The sequence below is a fragment of the Scleropages formosus genome, chromosome 21 (assembly GCF_900964775.1).
Source record: "Scleropages formosus chromosome 21, fSclFor1.1, whole genome shotgun sequence".
Classification (NCBI taxonomy): Eukaryota; Metazoa; Chordata; class Actinopteri; order Osteoglossiformes; family Osteoglossidae; genus Scleropages; species Scleropages formosus.
Genome location: NC_041826.1, coordinates 9,918,316 through 9,933,827, shown reverse-complemented (window position 1 = coordinate 9,933,827; position 15,512 = coordinate 9,918,316). Strand labels below are relative to the sequence as shown.

The 15,512-nt window shown below is 47.9% G+C and overlaps 2 protein-coding genes across 2 annotated transcripts; one reads left to right on the top strand and one right to left on the bottom strand.

The window, feature by feature from the left end:
- Nucleotides 1–377: 377 nt before the first annotated feature.
- On the top strand, nucleotides 378–6,533 carry LOC108920246 (protein RD3-like). Its single transcript, XM_029247468.1, has 3 exons — nucleotides 378–448; nucleotides 5,285–5,580; nucleotides 6,064–6,533. The coding sequence occupies exons 2-3, from the start codon at nucleotides 5,285–5,287 to the stop codon at nucleotides 6,419–6,421; spliced, it is 654 nt and encodes a 217-aa protein (XP_029103301.1). The 5' UTR covers nucleotides 378–448; the 3' UTR covers nucleotides 6,422–6,533.
- A 2,184-nt stretch (nucleotides 6,534–8,717) lies between these two features.
- Nucleotides 8,718–13,474, bottom strand: LOC108920265 (syntaxin-5-like). Its single transcript, XM_018728885.2, has 11 exons — nucleotides 13,358–13,474; nucleotides 12,675–12,918; nucleotides 12,454–12,524; nucleotides 11,782–11,837; nucleotides 11,608–11,678; nucleotides 11,324–11,440; nucleotides 11,143–11,199; nucleotides 10,948–11,029; nucleotides 10,648–10,748; nucleotides 10,037–10,158; nucleotides 8,718–9,916 (listed from the first exon to the last, which is right to left on the bottom strand). The coding sequence occupies exons 2-11, from the start codon at nucleotides 12,897–12,899 to the stop codon at nucleotides 9,757–9,759; spliced, it is 1,062 nt and encodes a 353-aa protein (XP_018584401.1). The 5' UTR covers nucleotides 12,900–12,918; nucleotides 13,358–13,474; the 3' UTR covers nucleotides 8,718–9,756.
- Between the last annotated feature and the right edge of the window lie 2,038 nt (nucleotides 13,475–15,512).

Sequence of the window (15,512 nt, the reverse complement as noted above, 5' to 3'; positions counted from 1 at the left end):
AGGGCGTAAGGCCGGAGGGGGAGGGGACACACCCAGGACGGGACGCCAGTCCGTCGCAAGGCACCCCAAGCGGGACTCGAACCCCAGACCCATGGGAGAGCAGGACAAGGTCCGACCCACTGCTCCACCACACCCCCCTTTTGACAGAAACATTCAAGGCAAATCATTGATACTCATTAGCAGCAGTTTGGGCTGCAGGCCTTTGAGTCTGAGGGCAGACAGGTGAAAAGCTGCTGTCGGCGGGGGGGGGGGCTGAGAACCTGCTGCATGATTCTGAAACAAGCACAGAGTTTACTTGTGGTTTACCTCTTCTACAGCCATTTCTACCTCCGTCTTCTGGGCAGCCAATAGCAGAAGCTCCCGGAAGGGACCTGGAAATGGAGTGAGGTCCCCCTCCGGGCAAAGTGTAGCGGACGCCAAGACACCTCCAAACGACACTGTCTCTCTGGTAATCAATACACGAGAAACTCTCCCGTTTCACATTAATCTAATCCCACCCTGCTGCAGGAAGCTTTTACAGTTTGTGGGGGGGGGCGTGGGTGGTGGGGGGGCTGGCGGGGATAGAAGTGCGAAAAAGAAGATGGAAGAAGAAAGTTGAGGACCTCTGAGAAATACAAGGGCACACTTAGAAACACAGAGGGAACGGGTTGCAACTGCTGGTTGGAACGCGGTCCAACCGCCGAGAGCAACGTGATTTTACACTGATTTTAGTTCATTTAACTTTGCCCCCCGAGCAACTTACGATGTTAGGACGCCGACCATGACTTGCCCATTCTCATAGCTGAGTAATTTTCGCTGGAGCAATTCAGCATAAGCACCTTACCCAAGGACATTTGAACAGTGGGTGGGATTTGGACCCACGACCTTTGGATCAGTAGGTAGAAGCTCTAACCACTACAGTCCCTGGTAAATAATGACACCGAAAACGTATTGAGACGTGAGGAAAACCTGCAGGCTCTGTGATCCCTCTCAGGTTTGACCGTACACCTCCGCACCTCGTCCGACCTTCCCACGGTGCACTGAGCCATTCCTTTCAACCACCTACGGTCTACTGCACACACAGAGGACTTGTGGTAAAACGTCCAGTTTAACGCAAGATCCATCCATATCGCCGTGCCGTGACTTCAGGGTCTCGCTCACGTCTCCTCAAACTGATGTCGCCCCCTTTTCTTCTTTAAGACGGGACTTTCGTAGCGGCGTCGGAGCTCGTTAGACGTCCATTAGGTTGCTTGGTTTTTCCCAGCGACTCGAACCTTTCACCACACCCTTCCTACCATTTCCAGCTCGGACTCTGATGATGCGAACTACGAGGCTTTCGGCAACCGTCAGCGTCCGTTATTATATCACCTGTAAATGATATGAGACATTATGGCCTCCTGACGTGATATGGAGCGAGCGGAGCAGAGTATCCCAAGAAGACGTGCTCAGGAGTGTTTAGTGTGAGAAGCTGCCAATTGCATTGTCTGCGTGATGATGTGCAGGGATGAGTGCATTACACACTCCGGCACTGGAGGGGGAGCTCAGGAAAGGGGAGATCGCGGAAAGAACAGCGGACGCGGGGAACGGCGATGCAACCGCAAGGATGGGAAACATTTATGCAGAAATAATCTAAAGATGGGGTGTGGTGGTGCAGTGGGTTGGACCACAGTCTTGCTCTCCGGTGGGTCTGGGGTTCGAGTCCCGCTTGGGGTGCCTTGCGATGGACTGGTGTCCTGTCCTTGGTGTGTCCCCTCCCCCTCCGGCCTTATGCCCTGTGTTACTGGGTTGGCTCTGGTTCCCCATGACCCTGTCTGGAACAAGTGGTTCTGAAAATGTGTGCGTGTGTGTGTATTCTAAAGATTTAAGAGGACGGGCTGAGTCCAGCGAGGGGGGCCGACTGGCCGGACGCGCCAAAATTTCACCATCTCTCGAAGATAATTCTGATCGTTCGCCGCCCGCTGGGAATAGTTCGTGACTGAACGAGGCCTGAGCGGAGGGTCGGACCCCTGTGGGAACCTGTGGAGCGGCGATGGAGTCAACATCCTCTGCAGATCAGCTTTGCGTTCCACGTCTCCGTATCTCCATACTCACGGACCGCTGGGGGTAATAGTACTAGCGCCCCCTGTGTTAATGGCCGGAGAACTGATCCTCTGCACCCCCCCAGCACTCAACAAAGTGTAAAAATCAAATTAAACCCCCCGGTATATGTGAACGAGAAAGAAAAAGACAGAGACACACAGGGATGCCGAAACGGGTTTATTTTTTGTAGCGGAAGAGATGCGTTTCGGCTCGATGCCTTCATCGCCGTCCTTTTCGGTCAGCCTACGTGCGCTCGCCCATTTTTGCTCTGCATCCAAAGAAACGGGCCATTTTTTTCCGGTACTACTTAGACTCAAACCGAAGCAGTCCTGGCCTCTCCTTCCAGGCAGTCCAGTCGGTGCGTTCCGTCGTTCTAAATGTTTTTGCGCTGCAGTCAATCTATCGGCTCACAGACTTCTGCTAATTGCATTCTGCGATGCAAATATTTCTCTCCGCTTCAGATTTTTTTGCTTTACTCTGTTTAATAATTCAGTTGTTCCAGGATTTCAGTCATCCTGCCTGGTACGGCCCTGCATCACTTCAACTTTTTCTACCCGATTGTTATGGTTTTTTTAATGGTTACAATCAGTGTTATTATTGCTTAATAATATCTTCTTTAGGTTAACCTTAACTTTACTAGGGTTCAGTGGTTTTATTACAGGTACCTTTTGGATCTGGGTCTATAACACTCAGTGTGCGTGTTGAGTGAACTGACAGTACGTTTACATTTATTTATTTAGCAAACACTTTTCTCCAAAGTAACTTTCAGTGAACTCTATATAGCGCTATCAGTCCACCCACCTTATTCACCATGATGACTTACACTGCTAGATACAGTGCTTACACTGGGTCACTCATCCATACATCAGTGGAACACACACACACACACACACACACACACACACACACACACACACACACACACACACACACACACACACTATGGGGGAACCTAACCAGCATGTCTTTGAACTATGGGAGGAAACCAGAGCACCCAGAGGAAACCCACACAGACACAGGGAGAACATGCAAACTCCACACAGACTGAGTGGGGATCGAACCCACATCCTCTCGCACCACCCAGGCACTGTGAGACAGCAGCACTGCTCACTGTGCCACCATGTAGTCCCCTCTGTACTGTGTGGGCAATTTGGTGTCCTGGACATGTTGCCTTGGTAGCAAATGACAATGATGACAACAGCGATGATGATGATGATCCCTTGCAGTTCGCACCTGGATGGTCATACATTGTTAAGCTCAAAATGAACGATTAGTTGCGTGGAACATGTGTGTTTGTAATGTAAGCGGAGTGTAATCCTGCACACTGTCCTGGCTGAAGTGTGACACTGCTCAGAATGTTCTTACACTCATCCTGTTCGCTCCTCTTGTTCACCCTCCGCTCCCTCACTCTCAGTAAACACTCGCTGGGCAGGAATACAATTTTTTCACTGGGTTTTCTGCAGTGTCTCGTATGAGATGCAAAATGCTGCCTATGCAGTGAACAGTTCAAATGACTAAATCATGTTTGTCATCTCGCCCCCCAGTGGTCAAACTGAAGTGCAGCATAAAGGAGTTGCGCTGTTGCAGCGCCACTATTTCTGAATCATGAAAACCATATGGATAACTAAAGCCAAATGTGTCGCGTCTTTGAATTCAAAGGGAAAATGTACTACCTTTTCACCATCTCTCTGCCTTTATTTTTTAATTTACACACATCTTTTCATCAAGCAAATGCAAGGCCACTGATGGAATTTAACACATAATGACAGTTCAGTATTAAATAATGCACATAACAACAAGAATACTAACAATTAAAAATATTATATTTTGTCATACACCGCAGACAAGTGTGGCACCGTCCTTCAACTTTACCCTGAAGTTTATTTTCATTTCATTGAACATTTCAGTATATTGATTTATATTGATCTGATTGAATCAGTATATTGATTAGATACATACATATATATTTAAAAAAATTATACTTTACAATAAGCATCTCAGATTTTTGTGACAAATAAAAATCATAATTTGAATTCCTCCCACTCGGCCCAAGAGTTGCCTCGTTGTTGCGGAAGTGATTCATCTTTTTATGTAAGTATTACTGAATGGGAAAATTAACGGTACATCTAATCCCATATTATGTAAGCGGTACGGAGCCGTAATCCTGCTGAGTGGCCCAGAACTCTGGCACCCAGATTCCACTTGGGCTTGTAAAGACTGAGGGTGTGGCAGAGAAGCAAAGGTGTGTGTGTGTGTGTGTGTGTGTGTGTGTGTGTGTGTGTGTGTGAGAGAGTGAGAGACTGAAAATATGGAAGCATACGGGTCGTGGTTGTATCACAGTTGAATGTGTGTTTCTGGGGCCTGTTGGTACAGTATATTTTGGTGAAAATGTTCCTGTTTAAATACACACACACACACACACACACACACACACACACACACACAGCTGAAGCGCGTTTGTATTTGTGACTTCTTGGGCCACATTTTGCAGTCAGAGCGTAATGACAGACAAGGGTACGTGATCCTATGTACTACTCCCGAATTGACGATCATTGCACCGAATCCCCCGAAGCAGCGCTGCTAATCGCCTTGTGTGTGAGTGGCAGCTAAGGAAGCTGACCGGCGACGCGGAACGGGCCCGGCGTGCGGCGTGACGGCAGCAAAGTAAACACGTTGAGCTGCCCGTGGTGAGAAAAGTGCTGATGAGGTGCAGGAGGGCCAGCAGGCGACGGTATTAATAAGGGATTACCTCGAGGCAACCCACCGGGTCCCACAGTGCTACCGCATTGCTGCCCATCCAACTGCACGTCGTTCAGCCTCCCACTGCGACGACTCACGTGTTTCCCACCGTCGATGACCGCTGCGTTCTGCGTCCACATCTCCACTCACGTTTGACCCTTTCGCAGCAAACGCCTCTCAGCGCCGTCCAGGTAAGAGCTACGGTCACTGGCCTGGCGTCTCCGCTCTACGGTTCAGCCTCATGGTAGCACACACGTGTGTCTGTCTCTGTCTCATGGGACCGGGTGATGTCACACCTGGGCACCTACCCCCAAAAGGTGTGTGTGTCCAGTGGTCGACCTGTGTGTTGACTGTCATTTTCTCGCCAGGCAGTGTGCGCAGCTCCAAGCAGCAGATGGAATGTTTGTTCTTGTTGTCACCGAACACACACACTCACATAAACTCACGAGCAGACGCTCACCTCCGATCACTCTCTCTCCTTGCCAAGATGTTCCCCTGGTCGGGGGTGTTCTCGGTGGCACCGCAGGTGCCGGGCCAGCGCTCGCCGGAGGAGCTCGTGACGGACACCCTCATGCTGGAGCTGGGGGTCCTGCTCAAGCGGGCCGAGCGGCTGCAGCAGGAGCGGGGGGCCGAAGTGCGCAGACGGCGTTCCAGCGTGGACTACAGCTGGCTGGCCGACCCGCCCCAGCGACCCGCCTACGAGCCGAGCACGGGCGAACTGCTCGAGCTGTGCCACCTCTGCGCCAAGATCCGGCCCCAGCAGTGCGGGCCCGTCATCCTCAGGTGGGCCAGCCGGCACTTCAGGGGTACGGGTAGCGCAGCCGTTAGGGTTGCTGCCTCTACATTCAGGAGTCCCAGGTTCGAATCCCTCCTCTTGCTGTCATAGCCTTGATCAGGATGCTCTAGTGGAACTTTCCTTGCTGTATAACTGGCTGTTAGTATCTTAACATCGCAAGTTGCTTCTGAGAAGTGCATCAGCTGAATAAAAAGGGGTAAATATGTCTGAGTTGGGGAACAAGGTTTGCTTGTGCTTCCTCCTCCATGTGAGCCACACATCCTGCACCACCACTCAGCTGCAGATACACATGTAATTGCAGGGGATCTCAGACAGCGAACTGCAATATGTGCAGGACAACTGGCGCCAGTGGCGTTTGTCAATAAACCCTGGACTGGGGAGAATTAAGGGGAACAGCTGCGTGATGCTTGATGTTTTGCTCATCTCACCTCTCCTCCTCTTCCGCTCTCTCTCGGCCTCCCGTCCTTCAGGCTGCGCAAGCTTGTGGCGGAGTTCGAGCCGGACGCCCACGAGGTTCCCCGGATTTTCCGCTCGGTGTTACTGGACTGCCTGGACGAGGAGGAGGGCCGGGCAGGGGCAGGTCAGAGGGCGCTCAGGACGCATGCCGGCCGCTGGGATAAGCAGCGCAGCAAGAGCCTGTCCTACATCACCTTCCGCTCCCAGTTCCTGGTGAACCCGTTCCGGGGCGGGCGAGGGGGTGAGCTGCCGGAGGAGGGGGCCTGGTCTGGGGACGAGGAAGAGCCGGCACCCACGGGGGTTTCAGCTAGAGCCAGGAGGGTGCACAGCCTGCCGGATATAACCCCCACGGAGGAGCGAGCGCAGAGCTAAAAGCAGGGGACGGGGAAGACGCTAGACCCCAGGAAGCAAGTGGCACAAAGGAAAACAGGATGGGTAAACAGGAAGAAACATCCAAGACAAAAAAACAAAAAAATCACAGCATTTCACTCCTTGTCTCTGTCCAACATGCTATTTGCTGCTCTTTTAGAAAGATTAGTCCAGGATGCAATACATGATCCTGCCATGGAAACAGCACACAGACAGTCAGGACTCGTCACCATGTTTTCAATTCCACGGGATTCTAATAGCCGGTGTAAACAGTCTTGTAAAATACATGCAAAGAGTGAAAATCAATAAAGAGAAACTAAGCTTTGATAATTAATATTCTCTTTGTAATAATTCTGCTTTGATGAGATTCAGGCAACATCACAGTCTCTGTCAGGACTGTACATTGTCTTGCAGGAAATGGACCACGGTGAACTCTTTTCATTCACCTGGACAAGGAAGTGGAACAGTTCCCATGACAACACAGACTCCGGTCATCCCACGCCTTGTCATACCAGTCAAGCGGCTTTGTGCCTGACATCCAGCCACAGGCTGAACTCAGTTCCTTTAACACTGGCATCAGTTGAGTGTCTGCTGGACGGCGACTCTGAGGGGCTCGTGCTGAGTTTAGACTTCATCAGAGAATTCCTTAACTGCAGTTGTCACTTGGTGATTTATTCTTTCAGCTCATGCTTTTCTCTGAAATCTCTTACAGTGGGGTTTTTACACTAGGCAACTTAGCAGAATTTATCCACTTATCCAGCTGGGTAATTTTTACAATATCATTTCAGGGTAAGTATCGAAATCAAGGGTGGGATTTGAAGCTGCAGGGGGCACAGTGGCGCACTGGATTTGATGGGGTCCTGCTCTCTGGTGGGTCTGGGGTTCAAGTCCCGCTTGGGGTGCCTTGTGACGGACTGGTGTCTTGTCTTGGGTGCGTCCCCTCCCCCTCCAGCCTTGCGCTGTGTTGCCGCGACTACACTTGGGACAAGGGGTTTCAGTCAACGTGCGAGACTCAAACCCGCACAGTTGAATTGTAAAGGCTCTAAGTGCTATGGCACCTAGTGGCTGTTTAGCTTCCACACTCTAAATTAGTGAGGGTTTGGTAACAGTCACTTGACCCTGGTGGCAATTTGCAGGAATCAGTTTCAGATCTAAGCATTTTAATTTGGGTCATTTTCAGCCTCCCTTCCGGAAAACATCTGCTCACTGCACAGTAAACATCTGTTTGTGAAACAAGGAAAACGTTACTGTGCAGGACAACAGACAAGTGCTGTAGTCAGCATTCTGCTGGAGATGATCTCTGTGACGCAAAGTGTTTCTGAGTGCGGTTACATAAGAGCGGCTCCGCAGCGCCCGGGAACCCGAGTGCAACAGGAAGCTTACAAAGAGCTACGCGTGTCTAAGAGGCTTTACTCCACTGCGCAGCTTCACAACACGTAATGTGATTCGCTACTTGATACTGATTCCAGTGTCCCCAAGTCTCGAAGTGAGCTTAAAAACCATTGTTTTCAAAACCACAACAGCAGTTTCAATTGGTTTAACTTCACCATTATCAAAAAATACAAACAGGACAGCTGGTAATGTAGTGGTTAGAGTTGCTGCTTTTGGACCCAAAAGTCACAGGTTCAAATCCCACCCTCAGCTGGAGAACCCTCAAGCAAGGTACTTACCTTAATATTGACCTAGTAAAATTACCCAGCAGTATAAATGGGTAAAAAATTGAGAAAAGTGTCAGCTAGATGCAAAAATGGTCATGTATCTCAAGACCCTGCTCAGTTTTCTGTGTCAATGCAGCCCGAGTCCCATTGGATGTGAGACTTAAGTCGCGGAATGCAAATCGTAGCACATTATGAAGTCCACCATTACTAACCACATATCCAGTGCAAGGCCACCATGGTCCAGCACCTATCCAGCAAGTATGGCATGTGAGACAGGGTACATCCTGGACAGATACCAGTCAGTCTCGCTCTCTCACACAGTCTCAATTTTCCCACTATTGAACAAGCATTAGTTTTGAAAGCTTTTAAATTATTCCCATCACCAAAGGTCTGATTTTTTTTTTTTTATAAACAGTTATACTTTTTGCAACGTGAAAAACGTCTTCATAGCAAAACCTGCAGTGTTAGTATTTAACAAGAACTGAAAAGGCCCACAGCAACAAAAGCTGAGTCAGGGAACAAGTGTTGTCTCTTACTTGCAACTACGGACTGCAGCTGTTCAAAGGGGTTGAATTATTGCACAGCAACCAACGGAAGGAACACTGACTGAGGGTGGTCTTGACAATGTCAAACAGCCGTGATTGATCATTGTTGAACAAAGATGTTCTCATTTTTATTATTAATAAAATAAAGTTTCAGAAAGAGAACTAACATAAGCAGCCTTAAAAGCAACAAACTAATTACAGAATGAACTAGAGTGTACAGCTCATCTTCAGCAGAAGACAGAATCATGAGTGAAGAGGGGGACTCTGGCCTTTAAGTGGAATGACAAGGCGATGCTGTGACGCTGCATACACACCAACAGAAACATGGAGTGTGTGCAATATGCCTGTGAGCTTCCTGATGAAACACACAGCTGCATTAGGCCTTGTATAAGGAGACAACTGGATAGTGTCTCTATGAGTGTGCGGGACACTGTGCTTAGCCCTGGCAGCACTTAATTTATTTGACCTCATTCTTCATTAACTAAAAGGTCACGCTCCCAAACACTTGGCTAAAGCCCAGAACCACCACTTCAGTATTGGTCCCGCATGAGTATTCTTTGTCCACATATGAATTAAATGTGGCAAATACCCCTGAATGCTACATTGACCTGCCACCTGTGAGCAGAAAGGGGGATTACTTATATTTGGTGTTACTCAAGGGTTCACAACGGTCATGTCCGGATAAAGGAAACACTGGGTCAGAGCAAACTGCTTGGGTCATAAGGCAATAAATAGTCACTCTGGTCACCAGAACCCCGTCATTGTTACCATGGAGACTTTGCAGAATTACTACACATCAAAGGCAGCCAGTCTCCTCCCACCAGGCCAGCGTGAACACAAAGGTCTTATCTCAGAGGAACAGCAGGGACAGTCTGTGGCATCACCCTGTGTTCAGGGTTATATAAATGGTTCTCTAAAATGTGAAGACGGTGTGTAGATGTCTTCACTTGAGAAGGGAGACTGATGAGGTGGACAGTAGGAGTACAACACAAACGGCAGACATTGTGTGATGTCTTGCCAGTTCAAACCCGTTTCTGACCATCCTAATGTGCCCTTCCCATCCAGTTAAGAACGAGGATCCATGTTCTTTGCTCTGCACCACTCGCTCCTCCCACATCTCCATCCTGTACTTTGCTTAGGCAAAGAAGACAACAAAGACGATGAAGAAGACAATGAGGATGAGAAAGATCTTGATCATGAGCCAGCGGTTTGAGGAGACGGACTGGAAGTACTTGACGATCTCGGTGTGCGCGGCCTCCACGTTAAGCTGCGTGTCTTCCACATTGGCATCAATCCTGAGAGAGCAAAGGATGTGGGTGGCATGAGTAGAGCAGAGAAGAAAAAGAGGCAAGAATGAAAGATTCAGACTCTCCTCAAGCTGGGACACTGCAGCGAGCCTTGATCCCAAAGCCCACCTTTGCACAGTTTCTTCCTGCTCCTTCACCATGTGGGCCAGTTGCTGGAAGATGGATCCAAGCTCCACGATGGTGGACTCGATGTTCTGCATGGTGTCTGCACGGCTCTGGATGTAAGAGTCCTGAAGACATAGATAGAAGCTTAATGTCACATCTGTATTTGATGGGCAGCATAGCAACTAAAGAACTGTGACCTGTAACAGGCTGTAGGTTCAAACCCCCTGAGGGACCGATACTTTTAATATTTCCCTTTAGGGCTCTTCTCTTCAGCGAGTGACTGACAGTGATCGCACTGTAACAGGAGCCTCAGTAATGGTAACAGAATTAAACTCTGGCAAAGTTTTGAGGGCATTATCGATTCAGTTACCTTTGTAGACAGGGCTATCCACTTGTCCTTTGTGTTTTTTTCCCCCCCTCAATAAAAGTTATTAAAAAGCTTTGACACATTTTTTAAAACCCATGCCTTAAGAAACCCTTCATGTATAAATGGGTACAAACAAGTGAGACAGGAACTGTCAGCAGAGGAACATGTTTGGCCAGATAGTATTGGGCTCTTCTGTAGCGCAGTACAAAACGGGTCAGGGGTGGGGGCAGCACAGGGGACCCCTCACCTGTTCGTCGATGAGTTGTAGCTGCTGGCTGGTGCGAGAGTCCATGTCAATGGACACATCAGCAGACCGCCTTGGCTCATCCTGCATCAACAGTGACCCATCTGATGGACAGAGGGATGGTCGAATGTGTGAATAGTATGCAGGGGACAGAAAGAGACATAAAGGACAAAAGGAATAGAAACCAAAAACACAAAGTACTAACTAGATTAATTCATAGCTTTGCCATTAATGTTCATGTCACAGTCCACACAGCTCCTGAAACAAACAATCTTAAATGTGGTGTGTGGGGGGGTCTCTTACTGAGGTTCCCAGCATGCAGGGTTGCCGTGGAAACGGGGGGCTGTGAGAACTGCTCCCTCCTACTTCGTTGCTGCTTGAGGTTCTGCAGGAGTGGCAGGGAAAAGTTTGTCTTGCACACAGGTGACTCCAGAATCCCAGAGTTAGAGTGCATGGGGGGGGGTTCACTGACCACACCGATCTGCCCACAAGTCTTACCTCCGTCCTCACCTCCAGGATCGACTTGAAGTCGTTTGACATCGATGCCAGTTTTGACTTAACAGAAAAAAAAAAAGCTTGTTAAGATGGCCAACCTCTAAATGTGTTATACAATTATTAAGAGACCATATATTCTTTGGCAAATCCCTGGTGTCCCATCCTGAACCTGCAGCCCCCTCACCTGCAGCGAGACAACCACTGTGTTGGAATGCGTCTGAATGTGTCGGCTGCTCTGGGTGCTTCGGGAGCGTACCAGTTCCTGCAGTTGTGCAATCTGCTTGTTCAGGCTGCCAATGTCCTGAAAAGGAGGACGAGCAGAAAGACTCAAGGTTACAGCCATCGGTACACGTGCTTTAATGACAATGGGGATATTAAAACATCAGTGTCATGTTCCTCCTTTCCTGAAACAAACACTTATCGGAGCGTGTGCAGACACAGGCCCACACAAACATGTGGCTGTCTCACCTGCCGAATGATATACGTCAGCTCTTCGATCTCCACCGCCTTGTCATCAAACAGGGACTTTCTCTTGGCAACTGTATATGAAGACATATCTGTCACACTTTCGATGAATTATAACAAAAGCTGACTATATACTTCCGTAAATGCTGTCTTCAGAACCAAAATGAGGAGTCGTACGTATTGTGAGTTTCTCCAGTTTGGCGAAGGTGTTAGTCAGGTCCCTTCCAATTCTCCTACGGAGGATGAACAGATGGAAAAAGGAAGATGGAAAGATAAAAACCATATTAGGTCTAACAGATCACCTGTAAGTAACTAAAATAACAGTACTGTGTTTGTGTCACAAATCATACATTTCTGTTTTTTGTCTTTATTTAGCTAATAATGACTTTGTCCAAGGCAACTTAGAGGAACAGATTATACAAGGCAAAAAATGCCTATTTGTCTCAACTGCAGTTCAGCTGCAAATGTGCTATATTGACAGCACTGCTTAAACATGTATGAAGCCCTTGTGTCCCTTAGTTTTACAACGAAATAGTTAATGAGAAGGAATCCTCATGTGACGTAACAGGTGTGTAATAACCAATTCCATATGTTGCTTTAGAAGAAATCATATGTGTACTAGAAAATTGGAAGTAGTGCAGGTGCAAAAACAAGTCAACCCCAAGTTGCACTGGTTACACCAAGTAGGTAAGTCATTGGTGTAAATCGGTCTTTTGCTCATTTTAGAAGTTTTACATTTTATACAGGAACAATGAGTATCTCTATAAAATTCATATACTTTGAAGCAGCACTGTATGTACAGATTAATATAATGAACATTAAAGCAGATATGGTGCCGAAGGGACATACTTTGCCATGAGAGTGAAGTCACTCCGCTGTCTGATGGCACTAAGAGCTTGTTTATCTCTCTGGAGGCCATTCTGAAAAATGAGACAACAGCTTAAGGAAGTATTTCACTCCCTGTCCAACCAGTCCACAACCATATTCAACATGTGTTTACTCTCTCTCTCTCTCTCTCTCTCTCACACACACACACACACACACACACACACACACACACACAGAATTACCCGTTGGTTCTGCAGAGACTTGCACACGGACAGGAACTCCTGGGTCCGGTCACGACAGGACATACTACTGCTGTCCAAGAGAGGGACCGAGGGGGGCGTGGCCGCGAAAGACGCAGCCCCGACCGATGCGTCCGATTGGTCGCTCAGCAACGCCTGGGTCTGGGAGGGCCCGAAGTACGCCCCCTGCTGGCTGTTTTTAGAACTGTGGCGTCGACGGGCATTCATGGGGACCAGGACACATCACCTGGCACACAGGTTGACACACGTCACTCTCAGCTTCCTCGGACCCGCGTGACAAGACACAGAGTGAAAACAGACTTATCATACATTTGCATTCGGACCACAGTCCCACACTAGGAATTAAATTGGAGTCGAGTCACACACGAGTCGAATTCAGTGCCTCATTTTCTGACTGAGAAGTGCCACTGTGTTTACACACACATTGCTTGCGTCAGTTCGCACACACAACGTGTCTGACTTTACATTCGGCGTTTAAAACCGTCTCAGCCTTGTTGTTCATTTCTCTGCTTCATTTTACCAACCAATAAATGAATAGACTTCAAGACTAATCCTCGACCTTAACGAAACTCTCTCTGTCAAGAAGAAGGAAACGACACTATAGTATAGTAATAAACGGGCCAAACGCAGCAGTTTCTCTGAATTTGTTATAAATAATCACTTACCACTACAACCAAGCCAAAACGGTGTAAAAAGATATTATCTTCTGTACTACTTCTACGTTGTTCAGTCCTGAGCCGAGCTTCTTCATTTCCGGAAACCCGGAAGTACCATCTGTTCGACTCCATCCTTTCCTCCGGTGACCTCCCCGTGCGTAATGTGATTCGCTCAGGCAGCATCAAAAAAAAAAAAAAACAACCGCTGACCTCTCCCATTGGTTAATAGATGTATGACTAGGCACTGATGGCTTCCAATTCGAAACCCGACTGGACAAATTAAATGTCAATCATGTTAAAGCGACTTAATACTCTATTGTCCCATTGGAAGACGGAGACGTCAACTTCAGTGCAACTCGACAACCACGCGTACAAGTTATATAAGAAACTATAACACCGAAGTGTATAAAACTACCATTTTTATTTTGCTCTAGAGGACATTGTTTTTGCAAAATCAGATTTTATTTTTTTGTACTCTATGAAAACTCCAGGTTTGGTTATGACAGCGCGAGGCCAAATTTAGGGCTGAAAGCAGCCTGTTTGCAGATGCTTTCAGTGAAGCCTTCTCCACCCTTACTTACCAGTGCTCCGGATGTCTTTAACAAAGTTGTTAAACTTCAGTTTCTTCAAGCAGTCAGTGTGATATTCCCCAAAGATTACAGACCAGACAACAGCAACCCTAAATTAGTCATGACCTAACATGTCATAGCTGTGGCTAAGGCTTTTCTGTGTGTGTGTGTGTTCAAGTTCAAGTTTATTGTCATAGGTACAAGTACCATGTACAAGTATCATGGAATTTTTCCTGAATACTTCTCCACAGACTATGGACAAAGACAGAGACAATAGAAATACTGCACAAACAAGACAATGACAATGACAGTGAGTAGTGCAACAGCAATAAATAATGGTAACAGTGATGGCAATAATACCAGTTGACAGCCAGAGAACTCAGAACGAGAGAATGAGAATCCTTGAAGTGGCAGTGTAATTTACCAATGTGCTTGAGAGGAGCAGTCCAACTCTAGTTACTAAAGGTGGCACATTGGTTAGTGTTGTAGTAGTGTAGTGTTGTAGTGTTAGTGTTAGTGTTACAGCAGTGGGGTAAAAGCTGTTCCTCTACCTAGCAGTGCGGGTTCGAATAGACCTGAGCTGCTTTGCAGATGGCAGAGGAGAGAAAAGTGCCCATGCGGGGTGACTGATCTTTCATGATTTCGCATCGTCTTCCTATGGCAGCGTGTGGCGTAGGTGTCCTGGGCTGCCGGTAGCTGTGTGCCGATGATTCCGAGCTGTTTTGACCACCCTCTGTAGGGCTTTCTTGTCCTGTATGGAGCAGCTGCCATCCCAGGATGTAATACATCCTGTGAGGACGGACTCCAAGGCACACCTGTAGAAAGTGGTGAGGACTGTAGTGGACATCCTGGCTTTCTTCAGACACCTGAGGAAGTGGAGACATTGATGGGCCTTTTTGATGGTTGATGCTGTGTACTCAGTCCATGTGAGTTTGGCAGTGAGGGTGACCCCAAGGAATTTGAAGCTGTTGACCCTCTCTACAATGCCCCCTCCTATGTAGATGGGTGCCTGAACCGTATCCTGTTTCCTGAAGTCAATCACCAGCTTCTTAGTTTTACTGACATTGAGACATGTTGTCGTCCGGGCACCACTCTCCCAGGAGCCTCACCTCCTCTCTGTAGGCCGTCTCATCGTTGTTGGTGATCAGACCCGCAATGGTGATATCGTCAGCAAACTTTATGATGTTGTTGGAACTGTGACTGGCCACACAGTTATGTGTGAACAAGGAATATAGCACCGGGCTCAGGACGCTTCCCTGTGGAGTGCCAGTGTTGAGGGTCAGTGGGGAGGAGGTATTACTGCCAATCTGCATACGCTGGGGTCTGTTGGTGAGGAAATCCAGGATCCAATTGCACAATGTGGCACTCAGTCCTAGCCCTAGTAGTTTGTGGATCAGCTTGGTTGGGATAACAGTGTTAAATGCTGAACGATAGTCCACAAATAATAGCTTTGCATAGCAGTTTTTATTATCCAGGTGAGACAGAATGGTGTGAAGTGTGTGTAATATTGCATCTTCAGTGGATCTGTTGTGGCGGTAGGCAAACTGCAGTGGGTCCAAAATGTCTGGGATGGTGTTCTTAATATGTCCCAGCAC

Excerpts from the sequence above, each read along its gene's own strand:
- LOC108920265 (XM_018728885.2), bottom strand. The coding sequence starts at position 12,899 with ATGAATGCCCGTCGACGCCACAGTTCTAAAAACAGCCAGCAGGGGGCG. Across the intron at positions 10,749-10,947 it reads CCTGCATGCTGGGAACCTCA|ATGGGTCACTGTTGATGCAG; the intron begins GTAAGAGACCCC and ends TCTGTCCATCAG. Across the intron at positions 10,159-10,647 it reads TACAACTCATCGACGAACAG|GACTCTTACATCCAGAGCCG; the intron begins GTGAGGGGTCCC and ends CTATGTCTTCAG.
- LOC108920246 (XM_029247468.1), top strand. The coding sequence starts at position 5,285 with ATGTTCCCCTGGTCGGGGGTGTTCTCGGTGGCACCGCAGGTGCCGGGC. Across the intron at positions 5,581-6,063 it reads TGCGGGCCCGTCATCCTCAG|GCTGCGCAAGCTTGTGGCGG; the intron begins GTGGGCCAGCCG and ends CCCGTCCTTCAG.